General features: G+C 38.4%; 2 protein-coding genes across 2 annotated transcripts in view; one reads left to right on the forward strand and one right to left on the reverse strand.

Moving 5' to 3' along the window:
* LOC113210489 (cell adhesion molecule 3-like) overlaps positions 1-12,258 on the forward strand; it is a gene marked incomplete at its 3' end in the record, with an annotated part of 291,813 nt that overhangs the window by 63,057 nt on the left and 216,498 nt on the right.
* LOC113204525 (uncharacterized) lies at positions 3,305-6,732 on the reverse strand. Its single transcript, XM_026419728.2, has 5 exons — positions 6,532-6,732; positions 6,015-6,142; positions 5,761-5,915; positions 4,784-5,666; positions 3,305-4,689 (listed from the first exon to the last, which is right to left on the reverse strand). The coding sequence occupies exons 1-5, from the start codon at positions 6,582-6,584 to the stop codon at positions 3,482-3,484; spliced, it is 2,427 nt and encodes an 808-aa protein (XP_026275513.2). The 5' UTR covers positions 6,585-6,732; the 3' UTR covers positions 3,305-3,481.

Raw genomic sequence — 12,258 nt, forward strand, 5'->3', positions numbered from 1 at the left:
GGGGGCCTCTGTCGGGGGCTGAGGGACGAAGGGACCCCTTGCAGTCACCACGCCTTGCTGGAACTTGACCGCCATAAACCCTTTTGGCGTTCAGTATTTAACCTTTGCTTTTATCGGGCCGAGTGAAAGGCGGCCGCCCCTATCCGGCGTCGCACGGTATCAGCGACGCGACGCTTTGCTTGAATCACGTTTCGCTCGTGTTCGGCCGGCACGCGACAAGACACCTGTATGGGCGTTCATGAGTAACGCTGACGGCAGCGAGAGAGAAAGAGCAAAAGAGATACAGGGGCTCGTGAGTGGAAACAAACAAGAGAGAGAGAAGGTGGGACAGAGTGGACGGAGGACACGCAACAACACCTACCAGCCGTGCATTATGACGTCAGAGTCAGACGGCGCAGTGTCATGGGAGTGAGACCGATACAGTGCAAAATGCGAATAATGTGAATCACACGCGCTGAATGAAGGGCCGGCCCATCGTGCCTGCATATCATCCCAACTAGCCCCCGCTTGTCTTGTCGTAGATGTACGGTTCCGATCAGGTCCGCAGCAGCAGCGGGGAGCAGCGGTGCAAGGCGGAGGCAGCACAGGAGGTGCTGCTGACCAATTGCGTCACCCGCCGAGGGAACAAACGGCATTCCGATTGGGCCGCCATGTGAGCGAACTGTTGTGGCGCCAGAATGCATAGCCGCACGGCAACAACGAATGTCAGAACGCAAAACTACTTCATACGGGCGTGGGCGCTGTGTGCTCCACTTAGTGCCCAGATATAAGCAATGTCTTCTAATGCAACGGTCGTGTTCCGTTCAATGTAGAACATTTATTGAGCTTTTTTTGTTCATGAAAACGGTCTATTTTGTGTGCAAGGGCAAGATTTGCACACTGGTCACTACAAAATTAACTCGGTGCCACCACTAAATAACGATAAGCAAGCTCCTTTGGAGTTACTTGAAACATGCGATAATTTTACTCTCCTTTTACTTTCCCCACTGGTAAAACAAAGGCGTTAACTAACGCCTGAAATGAGGCGCTAAAAAAATGGTCTTATTTTACCGCCTTTCCTGGGGTGCTAAATCATAGCGCCTCTCCTAAGGCGTTAAAAGTTAAATGCCTGTGTAAAGGCGTTAAAATTATATTCCCCAGTATAAAAGGCGTTAAACTTATTAGATTTTTGTAGCAGATACATAATTTACGGCAATGTTACATCTAAAGATCTCGTGACAGATACAGTTTATAAATATATTGTACCTGAACCACTCTTCGATAAATGACAGTATATAGTTGTTCTAAGGAGTAAAGGAGGGGTGCCATTCCTTATACTTCTACATTTAGTAATGCACCAAAACACAGGCACAACAAATAGTTTCCTTTTAAAGAACAGTTTTGAAATGATGAGAATGAGAAAAAAACGCATCACCTCTGATTCTAGCTGGTCACTTCAAGTTATACCACAGAAGAGCTTTTTGCCTTTTTACTCCTTGATAGAAAAGAACTAAGAACTAACCTATTCTGTTAGAAGTCCAAGTTCCTTTGAAAGATACAGATTTTCGTAAGGTATCCCAGAACTTGAGTGCAGTAAATATGTCAATGGCAAATGGTGAAGTTCCATGGGAACAAGATTTGTCACACTTGAAGTCATGACAATACTGTTTTCAAAAGATAACCACAGAGATCAAAGAATTATTTCATTTCATCTCACAAACACAAACTTGCAACACTCTAACCAACGACAAACCAGGCGAAGTTTTAGTTTGTTTATCTACAATATCAATTATTCGCAGACACCCACTGCCTTTGCCGAATCAGGAATCCCTTTTCTTTCTTTACGGTCAGTTGGCTGTTTATGTTTACATAACCCACGATCACTTGTGTGTTTCGGTCGTAGAAATTCGAAAGCGAGGGGATGAAATGACGCAATAAACACAGTGCGGTGGAAAATAAATTGCGTATCATTTGTGTTTTTTAAAACTGTGAGTACGATTCTATATCACGTTACGTTGCTTTGTTGACTTGCCAGCTGATCTCGAAGTGCACGCCGCTTTGCAAGCAGACTTACTTTTCCTAGATCTCTATTTTCGCTTAATATTTAACGAAACCACACTTCCACTGAGACTGTTATTATCGCACGGCAACCTTTTGAACTGCTTGCGAATTCTTGTACTTTCTTTTCCTTTTCGTCTCCGCCAACTGCAGCAACTCCTTAACCTCTCCACCTTATTTGCTACCTCTGCTAACTCCTCCTTTATTTTGTTCTGTTTCATGTTTTCCGAGAGATTCAACCATGGAGTCAAACCGACGAATGTCACCCTCCAATATCTGAAACTTGAAGCCAACATCTCATCTCCTATAAATTGCAAGATGTTCCCATCATCGTAGATGGTGGTCATCGGTTACAAGTTGTGTTGTTCGCTACCAGGGAATATTCTATGTGAGTTTTCTCTATGAAAACAATTACTTTTGCTTTACTTCTAATTTGTAATTTATATTATCATTTATCCATGAATTTCCTCTCATACTCTATATTCTTTTTCTATCCAGGTTTTCTTCTTTCAGTGGAGCATAGCTGTGTAATTCTGCTATTGTGTTTAACAATAACATGTTCTGTCAGTTGGTACGTGTTTTTAAAGATCATGTATTAATTGCTATTGTAAACTGTCTCCAAAGCCAATAAATGCACTTCTAATTAATCCTCCTTACTTGTCCTGTCTGTTTTTACTTTTAGCATACAAAAGATAAGATAGCTAGCTCAAATTATTGGCTCTGTACAAGTGCCCCCAAAAAGGCATGCTGTTGCAGGCTTGTGCAGTTTTTGCTCCCAGGTGAGAGCCCTCAAGGTTTCTCGAGTCCAAAATTTGCATATTATTTCCAATTAAATTGCATTCATGCTTTGACAGATCTTAAGAATGGTTTCCTTCAGGAAGATTAGTCAGAGAACAAATTCAATTCAATTGGAAATAATGTGCATATTATGGACTTGAAAAACCCTGCGCTTGTGCGGGCTTCTCACCTAGGAGTGATAACTGCACAAGCTCGCAACAGCCTGCCTTTTTGGAGGCACTGCTCTGAACACTTCAGAACATATTTTGGAACTACTGCCTTGTCATGGCACTGCTTGGTACTTGAGATAGCAACTGTTAAATCGTTCCTCACATGTTTATTAGGTATTCCAAGAATGTTGAGAATTAGTTTGAGTTATGTAAATGAGACAGGACTAAGTCACCTCTTTCACGGTTTTCTGTTATGGCAGGTAAAACTGTCCTTCTTAATCAAGTTGTACAATAGGATTTTTCTTGGGTAAAATGAGAGGGAAAAGTATACAAAACAGACAATTTATTTTGTTCACTCAAAAATTAGACAAAATGTTGTAAAAAAAGCTAAATATCACAGGGGGGGTAAGTTGAACCACCATAAAACTAATGAATTGAGCAAAGATTAACATGTTCAAAAGTAAGATCAGAATAAAAATTCAATGGCAAAATATTGGTTAATCCAGCATGCTGAACTTGGGTGAATTGTTTTGGCGCAAAACAGCATAATCAGTGCCATTCACAATAAAATGCATAACAGGTACAAGACAGTAATTCTTAGTTAGGTTCAATGCACTGAAACAGCTGAACTGAGGACATTGAACTTTAAATGCATTAAATTCCACACAGAAACTAAGTGTCTTGAAGTTTCGGTAGATGAGCACATAATCTGAATTTATTTGGTAAATCTTTACAACAGCTGCAAAGATGTCATCTTCAGGTTTTGAGGGAACTTTGATGAAGGTACCATGTTCAAACTTCTGCCCATACCACTCTAGTGTGGATAGTTCACCAACTTTAGTCTCATTTGTGAGGCCACTAAGAGCAGACATAATACATTCTTTAAAAGGTAAGGCACTCAACAAAATTTGACCAGCTGGTGTAGCTTTAATGACCGAGCTGGTCAAGAAGGTGGGACCATGAAGATGGATGAGAAAGGCTTGTTTGGTTAATGTTCTTGAAATCAAAGAAAATATTAAGTTCTTAGCTGAGTGCAAAATTTTATGCAGTCTCTTCAATTGGGCATGATAAGCCTCAAACCTCATAGCCCAGGTCTCAACCAAAGGTCCAAATTGAATTATTTGGGAAGGTAGGTGTATCAAGAGGTGGTGTTTGGAAACAAAGCAATTAGGGTACAGAGCATTAAACTGCATCAGATACTGTCCAATCATGTCTCTGAGAAGCGCAACTTGATCTAATGTTACTTCACGAGCAACACACAAACCAAAAATCATTAGAAGGAGCACAAAGTTCTTCAGTTTTGCAGCATCACAGTGTCCTGCTACCATGAATGGAACTAATGAGCTCAACATAAGCATCTGTGATGAACTTTGTTTCAATCCATATTTCAAGTGATCAGGTGTGATTGGTGATGGCTTGTCAGTTTTGAACTTTCCATAGTCATGGTCACGAATGAAGTTGTTCACCAGTTTAAGTTTCAATTTCTTGTCTTCAATAGCATGCTTGATCAGAAAACGACAAGCTGTTGACAATATTCCTTCTAAAAATATATGCATGATGTCTTGAGGTAAGCAAACTGAAATACTAAAGTGGTTCAGTTGCAAGAGTGGACTTCTATTATTTACACCATAGAGAACAGAAGGATCCTTTGATGATCCCTGAATAGGGGTTGTTGATGTTCCCTCATCTTCAGTTGGTGTTTTACCTAATTCAGATAAAAAATAAAAACAAAAGATTAATTAAATAAATGAAAAGATAAATAAATTATGGTGATGAGACAGAAACTGAAAGAAACATACCTTTTCCATAATGGTTTTCAACTGCCTCAACATGTTTTACATGCATCTCATCAGTTCGGAGTGTGACATCAGATTCATAAAATATTTTGGAAAGTTCAGGGTTTGTAATCATACACCGACGGCAAGGGCGAAAAGCCTTTGATGAAGACTCCTTAAATCCGCCGATGTTTGCACTTGCAGGATAATCCCCAACACCACATATACAGCATCCATGGAATACTCGGGGCTTCTCTTTAATAATTAGTGTGACTCCTTCATCACTGCTAAGACGGTTCATTGCATAAATAAAGTTTCTAAGAAAAGCTTCATTATTTTCCTTGGCAACAGAAGACTTTGCAATAGCAAAAATATTGATGGCACGTAGTGATGCTCTCAGCTCTGGAGGTATATTAGCCAGTGTCCACAAATAATTTCTGAAGTTATGACCATGGTAACTAGTAAGAGTATCCCCAGGAGAAACATCATCAGTATAAAAAATAAACCCAAGGAAAGTGGATCTTGGATGTTTCAATTTTACTGGGTGGGTTTGGTAGTACTGTCCATCTAATATGCAACATAGTTTTTCAGCAGAGAACTTCTTAGGGTTGTCAATGCAGTCAAGAATGTCATCACACTGCAAAAGTGCTTCAAGCTGCTTCAAGAAGTCAACATAATATCCAAATTGCTCCGGGATCTCTTGAACTTTACCATGAAGGATAGCTCTCTTCCATGAAAGAACTATCTTGATTGGTACAAGGCACTTCCACTTAGCAGCTTGGTATTTTTTTCTTCTATGGAGTGTTTGAACACCTTCAAATAAAGTTTGCTGGTCCATAAGATCAAATAGAGACTCAATGTCTGCTTTAGTAACCGAGTCATCATCCGAGAGTGCTAGAATTTTTGACTGAAAATAGATAACAAAATATATTGTTATGATCACAATTTAAAGTTTATTAAATTCACAAAATAAGAAATGAAAAAAGACTACTATGGCCTACCTTCAAAAACTGGTTGTATAGTCTAAATAACGAATCAACACCAGAAACAACATTCTCTACAGCGGTCTCAGTAGTATGACATATTTCTTTAACATAGCACAGAAACTCAGCAGCCCTTTCCTGAATTGACACGGCATGTCTAAATGAAGGATGAGCTGAAAACAAAATAAAATAAGTTTTGAAAGACTGAAATTATAATCACGAGAAAGGTATAGGCTTAATTGTACAACACAAGTGGTCGAACACGTTCTTACCTTGCCTAACAGCATCCTCAATAGCAATGTCATCATCAGAAAGGTCACCAAAATCAATTTGCAGTGATTCGTCATCATCTGTGCTATCCTCTACGGCTCCAGCTTGTCCTAGGTCAGCCATCAGCGAACTAGAAAAACATACAAAAATAACATCACTTTAGTGAAATTTTACTTTGAGCTTGAAATTAAAAGCAGAAATGCAACTAAGTACAATATCAGAGAGAGGGGGTGAAAACTTTTATCGCCTGCAACATTTCTATTGAACAAGAGTAACAGCAAATTCTGACTTCATATTACAAAGAAACAAAAGTTTGTTAATAAAGCATTCCGGCAAAGCATTTCAGCTTTACCGGAATGCTTTATTGTTGCGCTACAAAGTCCAAAAGTTTCAAGTATTTCAAAAGAAAAATGTTGCAGCCAACAAATTGTTTCTATCTCAATCGCTGTCGAAAAGGTCTATCAAAGATAAAATGAAACAAACATAGTGTCCAGTGGACAAGCACATAACCTAACTTACCCCGAGATCAACAAAACAAGACTCAACACAATATTGACTTTCAAAAAGTTCATAATAAGATATCGAATAACTTAGCGTCCACCACAAGGCACCAAAGTTTTCCCGTCACGTCATTTTGTTTTGACAAGTTCTGTCTGACGAACTGGAGCGAAACGAGCGCTGGAGCCTGGCTTTGAGTCGAACGTCAAGTTTGAAAGAGAGGAAAGAGCAGCCTGCTTGAACTAGAAAAAAAAAAGTCAGTCACCCACCAACTTCCTAGTTTGGCTACTTTTCATTTAAATCAAATTAACGAAGAATTTTTTTTTAAAACTTGAAATGTACAAATTCTCTTACATTATCTTATTATACCATATCAATTTTATTTTTGAAAAGTTGCCACCATGCTAAAAGTTTAAAAGGCTAGGCCAACAGCTGATTGCTCCGCGCATCGGTTTAAAACGTTCAGGCCACAAACGACGAAACGGTCGGTTGCAAGTGGATGAATTGAGTTTTTAAATGAACTATGGAGCCGACAGGCATCGATATTTTGTTGAGAATTGGGGATAGGAGGATTGTTGTCACTTTGGATGTAAGTAATTGCTGCATTCAGTCGCTGCAGGAAAAATTTCAGACTCTCTGTGCAGAGGATAGGCTTCTAAGCAGCAGCATCCAGGGACACACAGCTGTTTTTCGGTTGTTTAACAAAAAGTTCAATGAGGATGTGGAACTAAGAAAAGACCACAAATTTCAAGATGGTCAGTTAGTGTCTGTTTTATTTATACCAAATCCAAAGGTATGTGACTGACAAATAAAGGAACACACAATATCTTTTTACATAGAAATGTACATATCATTTTGATTTCTCCAGGACAAAGAGGCAGAAACAGTTGAACTGGTGAGAGATGATTCTGGGGTAACACAATCACCTGATGAATTTAACACCCAAACTATTCACAAAATCCCAGATGAGCAACCATTAGATCGCAGCAATGCAGAATACGACAAGGACTTGTAAGTGAGCAAGCTCACTACAAGTTTTTGAGTGATTAATTGATCGTTTCTTAGGACAAATGACAGAGTTTCATTTCTTTTAAGCGATAAAAGACCGTGACATAAAAGAATTAAACTTAATTATTAATATAACTATTTTCTTTACCATTAGCGAAACTGGCATAACATCTGTTGAGGGAGGAGTATGCACCACGCAACAGATGAGAGACCCTGACAGTGCGTATGCTGCAGTGACCTATGTCTTGAATTCGTTTGATGCCTACTCGCCAGCACATTTGGCTGCTATTGAAAGCCTGAAAAAAAAAGCAGAAGCAGCATTAGTATCAAATGAAATAGAGAGCATTATGGCATTCATTGCAGGGACTTTGGATGCCAAAATTGTTTTATTCCAGAAATGTGACAAAACCCTGGTATTTAACCCTTTTGGCAGTCAACATGCAAGAATTGTTTTCAACCCAAACTCTAACCATTGTGATGCCTGTATTACGTTTGACACTTTCACAGGCAGTGACATGTAAGTTTACTAAACAAAAAGAATATGATCACATTATTTACTCTCAGCAAAATAATTTATATTAAAATTTCAATGTGACCATTTTATTTAAGAAGTGGCGAAGATGCAGAACAATATCTGGATATTCGTCAATATTTTACTGATTCTAAATGGAAGGCATTGAATCTTTGGGAGAAGGAAATGTACCGAGAACAGAAAAAGAAGTATGAGTACATGAAGATTGTGAAAATGCCTATTCCAGAGCCTGAATTTATGCAACCACCTCCAGAAAAGCCTAAGAAGAAAAAAAAAACAGTAAAGAAAGACCTTCCAAGCGTTGCTTCAAGTAGGCATTTTTTTCAGTGGAATCAAAATATGTCTTCATTAATATTTTTTTAAAAGTAAACAACAACATTCCTTTCTGATTATGTGGAAAACAGGGACATCAGATCGGTTGAAAGGCATTGTCCGTGATTATGCTGATGGAGAAGAGGACACTTCTTGTGAGATAGACAATCCAGAAGAAGAAGATGATGAGTTAGACAATCCAGAAGAAGAAGATGATGAGTTAGACAATCCAGAAGGGAATATTGTGGCAGACAATCAAGAAGGAGATGTTGTGAATTCAAATGAAGAAGGCAACTCACTGGTGATTATTTTATAAGCCTACTCCGTAGTTATTCTTAAACAAACATTAACATTTGTATATAGACATGGGTTGGGATGGCAAAACATTCAGTATTCTGAGGACTCGAATTGATTTCTAATATTTTTGTGCAGCAAGAATCAGATGATAAAGAAAACCAACAGCCAAAGAAGCCTGAGACCAATAAAAATCAGGTAATTAAAGAAAATTACCATTTTGGCACAAACATTTATAGTTGCTCTTTTCTCAAAAAGCTTTTTTTTTTTTTCAGACTTTTGGTTTAATAGGGACTAACATTGGGTACCCCTCTCCACTACCAACCTTCAGTGCTGCAGCAATAAGACAGCTCAAGATGCGAGCAAATAAAAGGAAAATGAAGACTATCAATGAGGAATGCAGAGTATTTGTAAAAAATCTAATTGGCAGTGAGTATCCTTCAAAAAAATCATATGATAACTTTTGTCGAACATTAGTAGAGAAGTATCCAAAAATGAAGGATGAAGAAGGAACAGATTTAATGTATTGGGTACGTGAAGCAATGAATTTTTTGTTATCTTACTAGACCAGCAATAGTCAAACATCCATTAACTCATGACATATTACTTTCAGGCAACATTTAAAATGTCCTTCAGATCCTCATTTAGAGGAACGAGAAGTTATGAAAAGAATGGACATAAACGCAAAGGGAAGAAATCAAAAAAGAAGTCAATAACACCAGACAACAATATGTCAATTGAAGAGGAGGAACGATGGTAAATACAAATATATGCATGCATGCATGCATATATAAACTTGATTACATAGGAAACTTTACTATCACTAACTTACTTTTAAATTGTAGTGAAAATTCCAATGAGGCATCAGCAGAAGAAGCAGCCGACTCTCAAGTTAGGAGTTCCAAAGAGGGCCTCAGTCGGTCCACTTTGCAGCGGCTTCTTAAAGCCTCCATTAATTGTAGGAAGTTAAAGCGAGCTGGCAATGGGCCCTCACAAAACTTGGAGATGTATCCTCATCTGAAAATACCAGAAATGGTAGGACATAAAAATTTAATCAACATTAGTTTGAAATGTGATAGAATGATAGAATTTAACATTAATAACACATTTTAACTGCTTCAGATGATTTGTGATTACCTCCTCCAGGAGGGCCTGAGTATTGATGAAATTCAGGTAAAATTCAAAGATAATGTGGATAAGATAGGAGTGCATTACCAGATTGTGCCATCTTCTGAGGTGGCTATACTTGAGATTGTATATAAGGTGCACACACACTTCTTATCAAGAGAGGTGCAGAAAGGTTCGCAGCCAGTGTTTATTTTAAGAAATGTAAGGTACCTGTATGAATTAAACAAATAATTAACTAATATATACTTATTGTGAAAGAAAAATCAAACTGAGAACATTTATGTTATGATCAGGAAAGTGAAGGAACTCCCCACCTATCATCTACTAGTATTCAGGCCCCTTTCCTCGTTGCTCTCACAAAGCAAGACTTTTGCACTGGTGAGCAATTGTTAAGAAGTGCAAGCATACTTATGGAGAACAGGCTTGTCAACTCCCTTGAAAAACCAAAAGCAGAACAAGCCGTACTTCTCCTAGTTGCTGCTTATTACACCCTGAATGCTGATTATCCAAAGGCTTACCTGGACTTCATGAAAGCACTTGAAAGGATGCTGATAGGGAGCGTTCCTGCTAGTCACTCAAGAAATCGAAAGGCATCGTGGAACAAATTTGTTGCCATGCTAAAATGATAATTTTTAACTTTTTTTAATAACATGAACTGAAATATATTTTTATTGATCATCGTTTAACTCAAGTAGTTCAGTCAAAAATGCCTTATGTTTATCAGGTGAGTAATCACTTGATAATACAAGGTATTCTAACCTGAACTACTTAATGTTTGACTACCATGTTTTTGCTGAGTTTGTTGAGTTGTTTCTTTTTGTTGTTGATTATACGAACAAATACCTGTACACTATTGTTTTAAAGTATTAGACAAGTTAAATCTTTTCTGCTTCCTTATTATTAATATAAATGTTGTCGTGAATTTCCTTGGTAACCAGAGGCAGAGACCTAGACCTATAGTCTGCTCAGCCTCAGCTGTCCCCCTCTCTCCTACAAGTACGTTCTTATGCTGCTCGCACTATACACAGTGGCTATTCACACCACAAACATAAACCTGAATTTATAGTGCGACTAGTCTCTGCTGATCTGGCTATACCGGTGCCAAGAATAAATCCAAGATATCGAAAGTTAACTCGTTAACTCACGACTCACGGCAAAAAATATTTAAAAGGCAGTGAAGTGCGATGTTTTGGAGTTAGCCATTCGGGTACAAGTTTCAATACGACATAAATTTATCGTTTTGAGTGATTTTTAATGATAATTGACCCTTGTTGTGGACCCTTTTACCTCAAGTCATAAACAGGGTTAAACAATCCTAAAAAACGAGACTTGTCAGTTCATAGATTTCATAGTATTTCCTTTGACATCCGAACGTCTTAACCTAGGCCTACACCATGGAGTACTGATGAACTGTCCATGCAAAGTAAGTGTATTCAACCCCTCTCTTTCACATTGTTTGATAGTTACAAGAGTATAATTTCACAATTTTTCACAAACATTGAAATGTTATATTACTGCAAGCAAGCCACTAAAGCCACCATGGAATGAAAGGTGAAATAGAGTGATTTTTAATTGAGATAAATAGCGTCTGTACCCTAGCAGTGATCAACCATTAGTAAGGCCAGAGAAAAGATTCATGAATTTTTTTATTAGCTATTGTGACCTATTAATTTACAATTAATCAAAGTGTTGTATCTTTTATTGCGTCATATCGTAAAAGATTCGCAACTAATTTAACATTTCACATTAAAGGCGCTATTTTTTAAAGGCGCTAAATGTCAAAGGCGGGAACTTCTGAGCAACCCCAACAATTTAGCGCCTTTAGAGAGGCATCAAACTGTAGCGCCTTTAGTAAGGCGGGGAATTGGAACCCCGCCTTTCAAAGGCGTTAGTTAACGCCTTTGTTTTACCAGTGGAAACGAACACTTTCCAGACGCCATTATTTCAACTAGGTCGCACAGCAATGTTAAAACGCCAATCAAAAAATTATGAACACGGGGAAGTTAAATATCTGTGGGTGGAATACGAAAATATTAAAATGCACCTCCATTTTTAACATGGTTCATCGCCAACAAATTTACGTCCAACTCTGTATGCCATAAACTTTTTTTTTACTTTCAAATGACTAAGAGCCAATGTAAAAGATGTACCCGGAATTATTCGCCTTGTGATGAAATTATTTCCAACACTTACAGATAAACAACGAGGGCTCAGCCTCAACAAATATTTTTGTCGTGTGTCAGAAAGGTGGAAAATACAAAAAAAAATTGTATTGTGCTAGAAATTTAAATTTCTGATTTGCTTTTCAATTACTTAAAGGTTTTAGCGTAACGGTGCAGAGCTGTGTGCAGTAGAGCGAGAGCCGCAAGCAGCTCACGACCCACTAATGACTCTTTGTCGCGTTCCTGCCGAAAGCGACGCGCGCGAACGCACGCACGCACATACACACACCACAAACGCGCGCGTACGCGCGG

This window comes from Frankliniella occidentalis, unplaced genomic scaffold, assembly GCF_000697945.3.
Source record: "Frankliniella occidentalis isolate FOCC.00 unplaced genomic scaffold, Focc_3.1 Scaffold21, whole genome shotgun sequence".
Classification (NCBI taxonomy): Eukaryota; Metazoa; Arthropoda; class Insecta; order Thysanoptera; family Thripidae; genus Frankliniella; species Frankliniella occidentalis.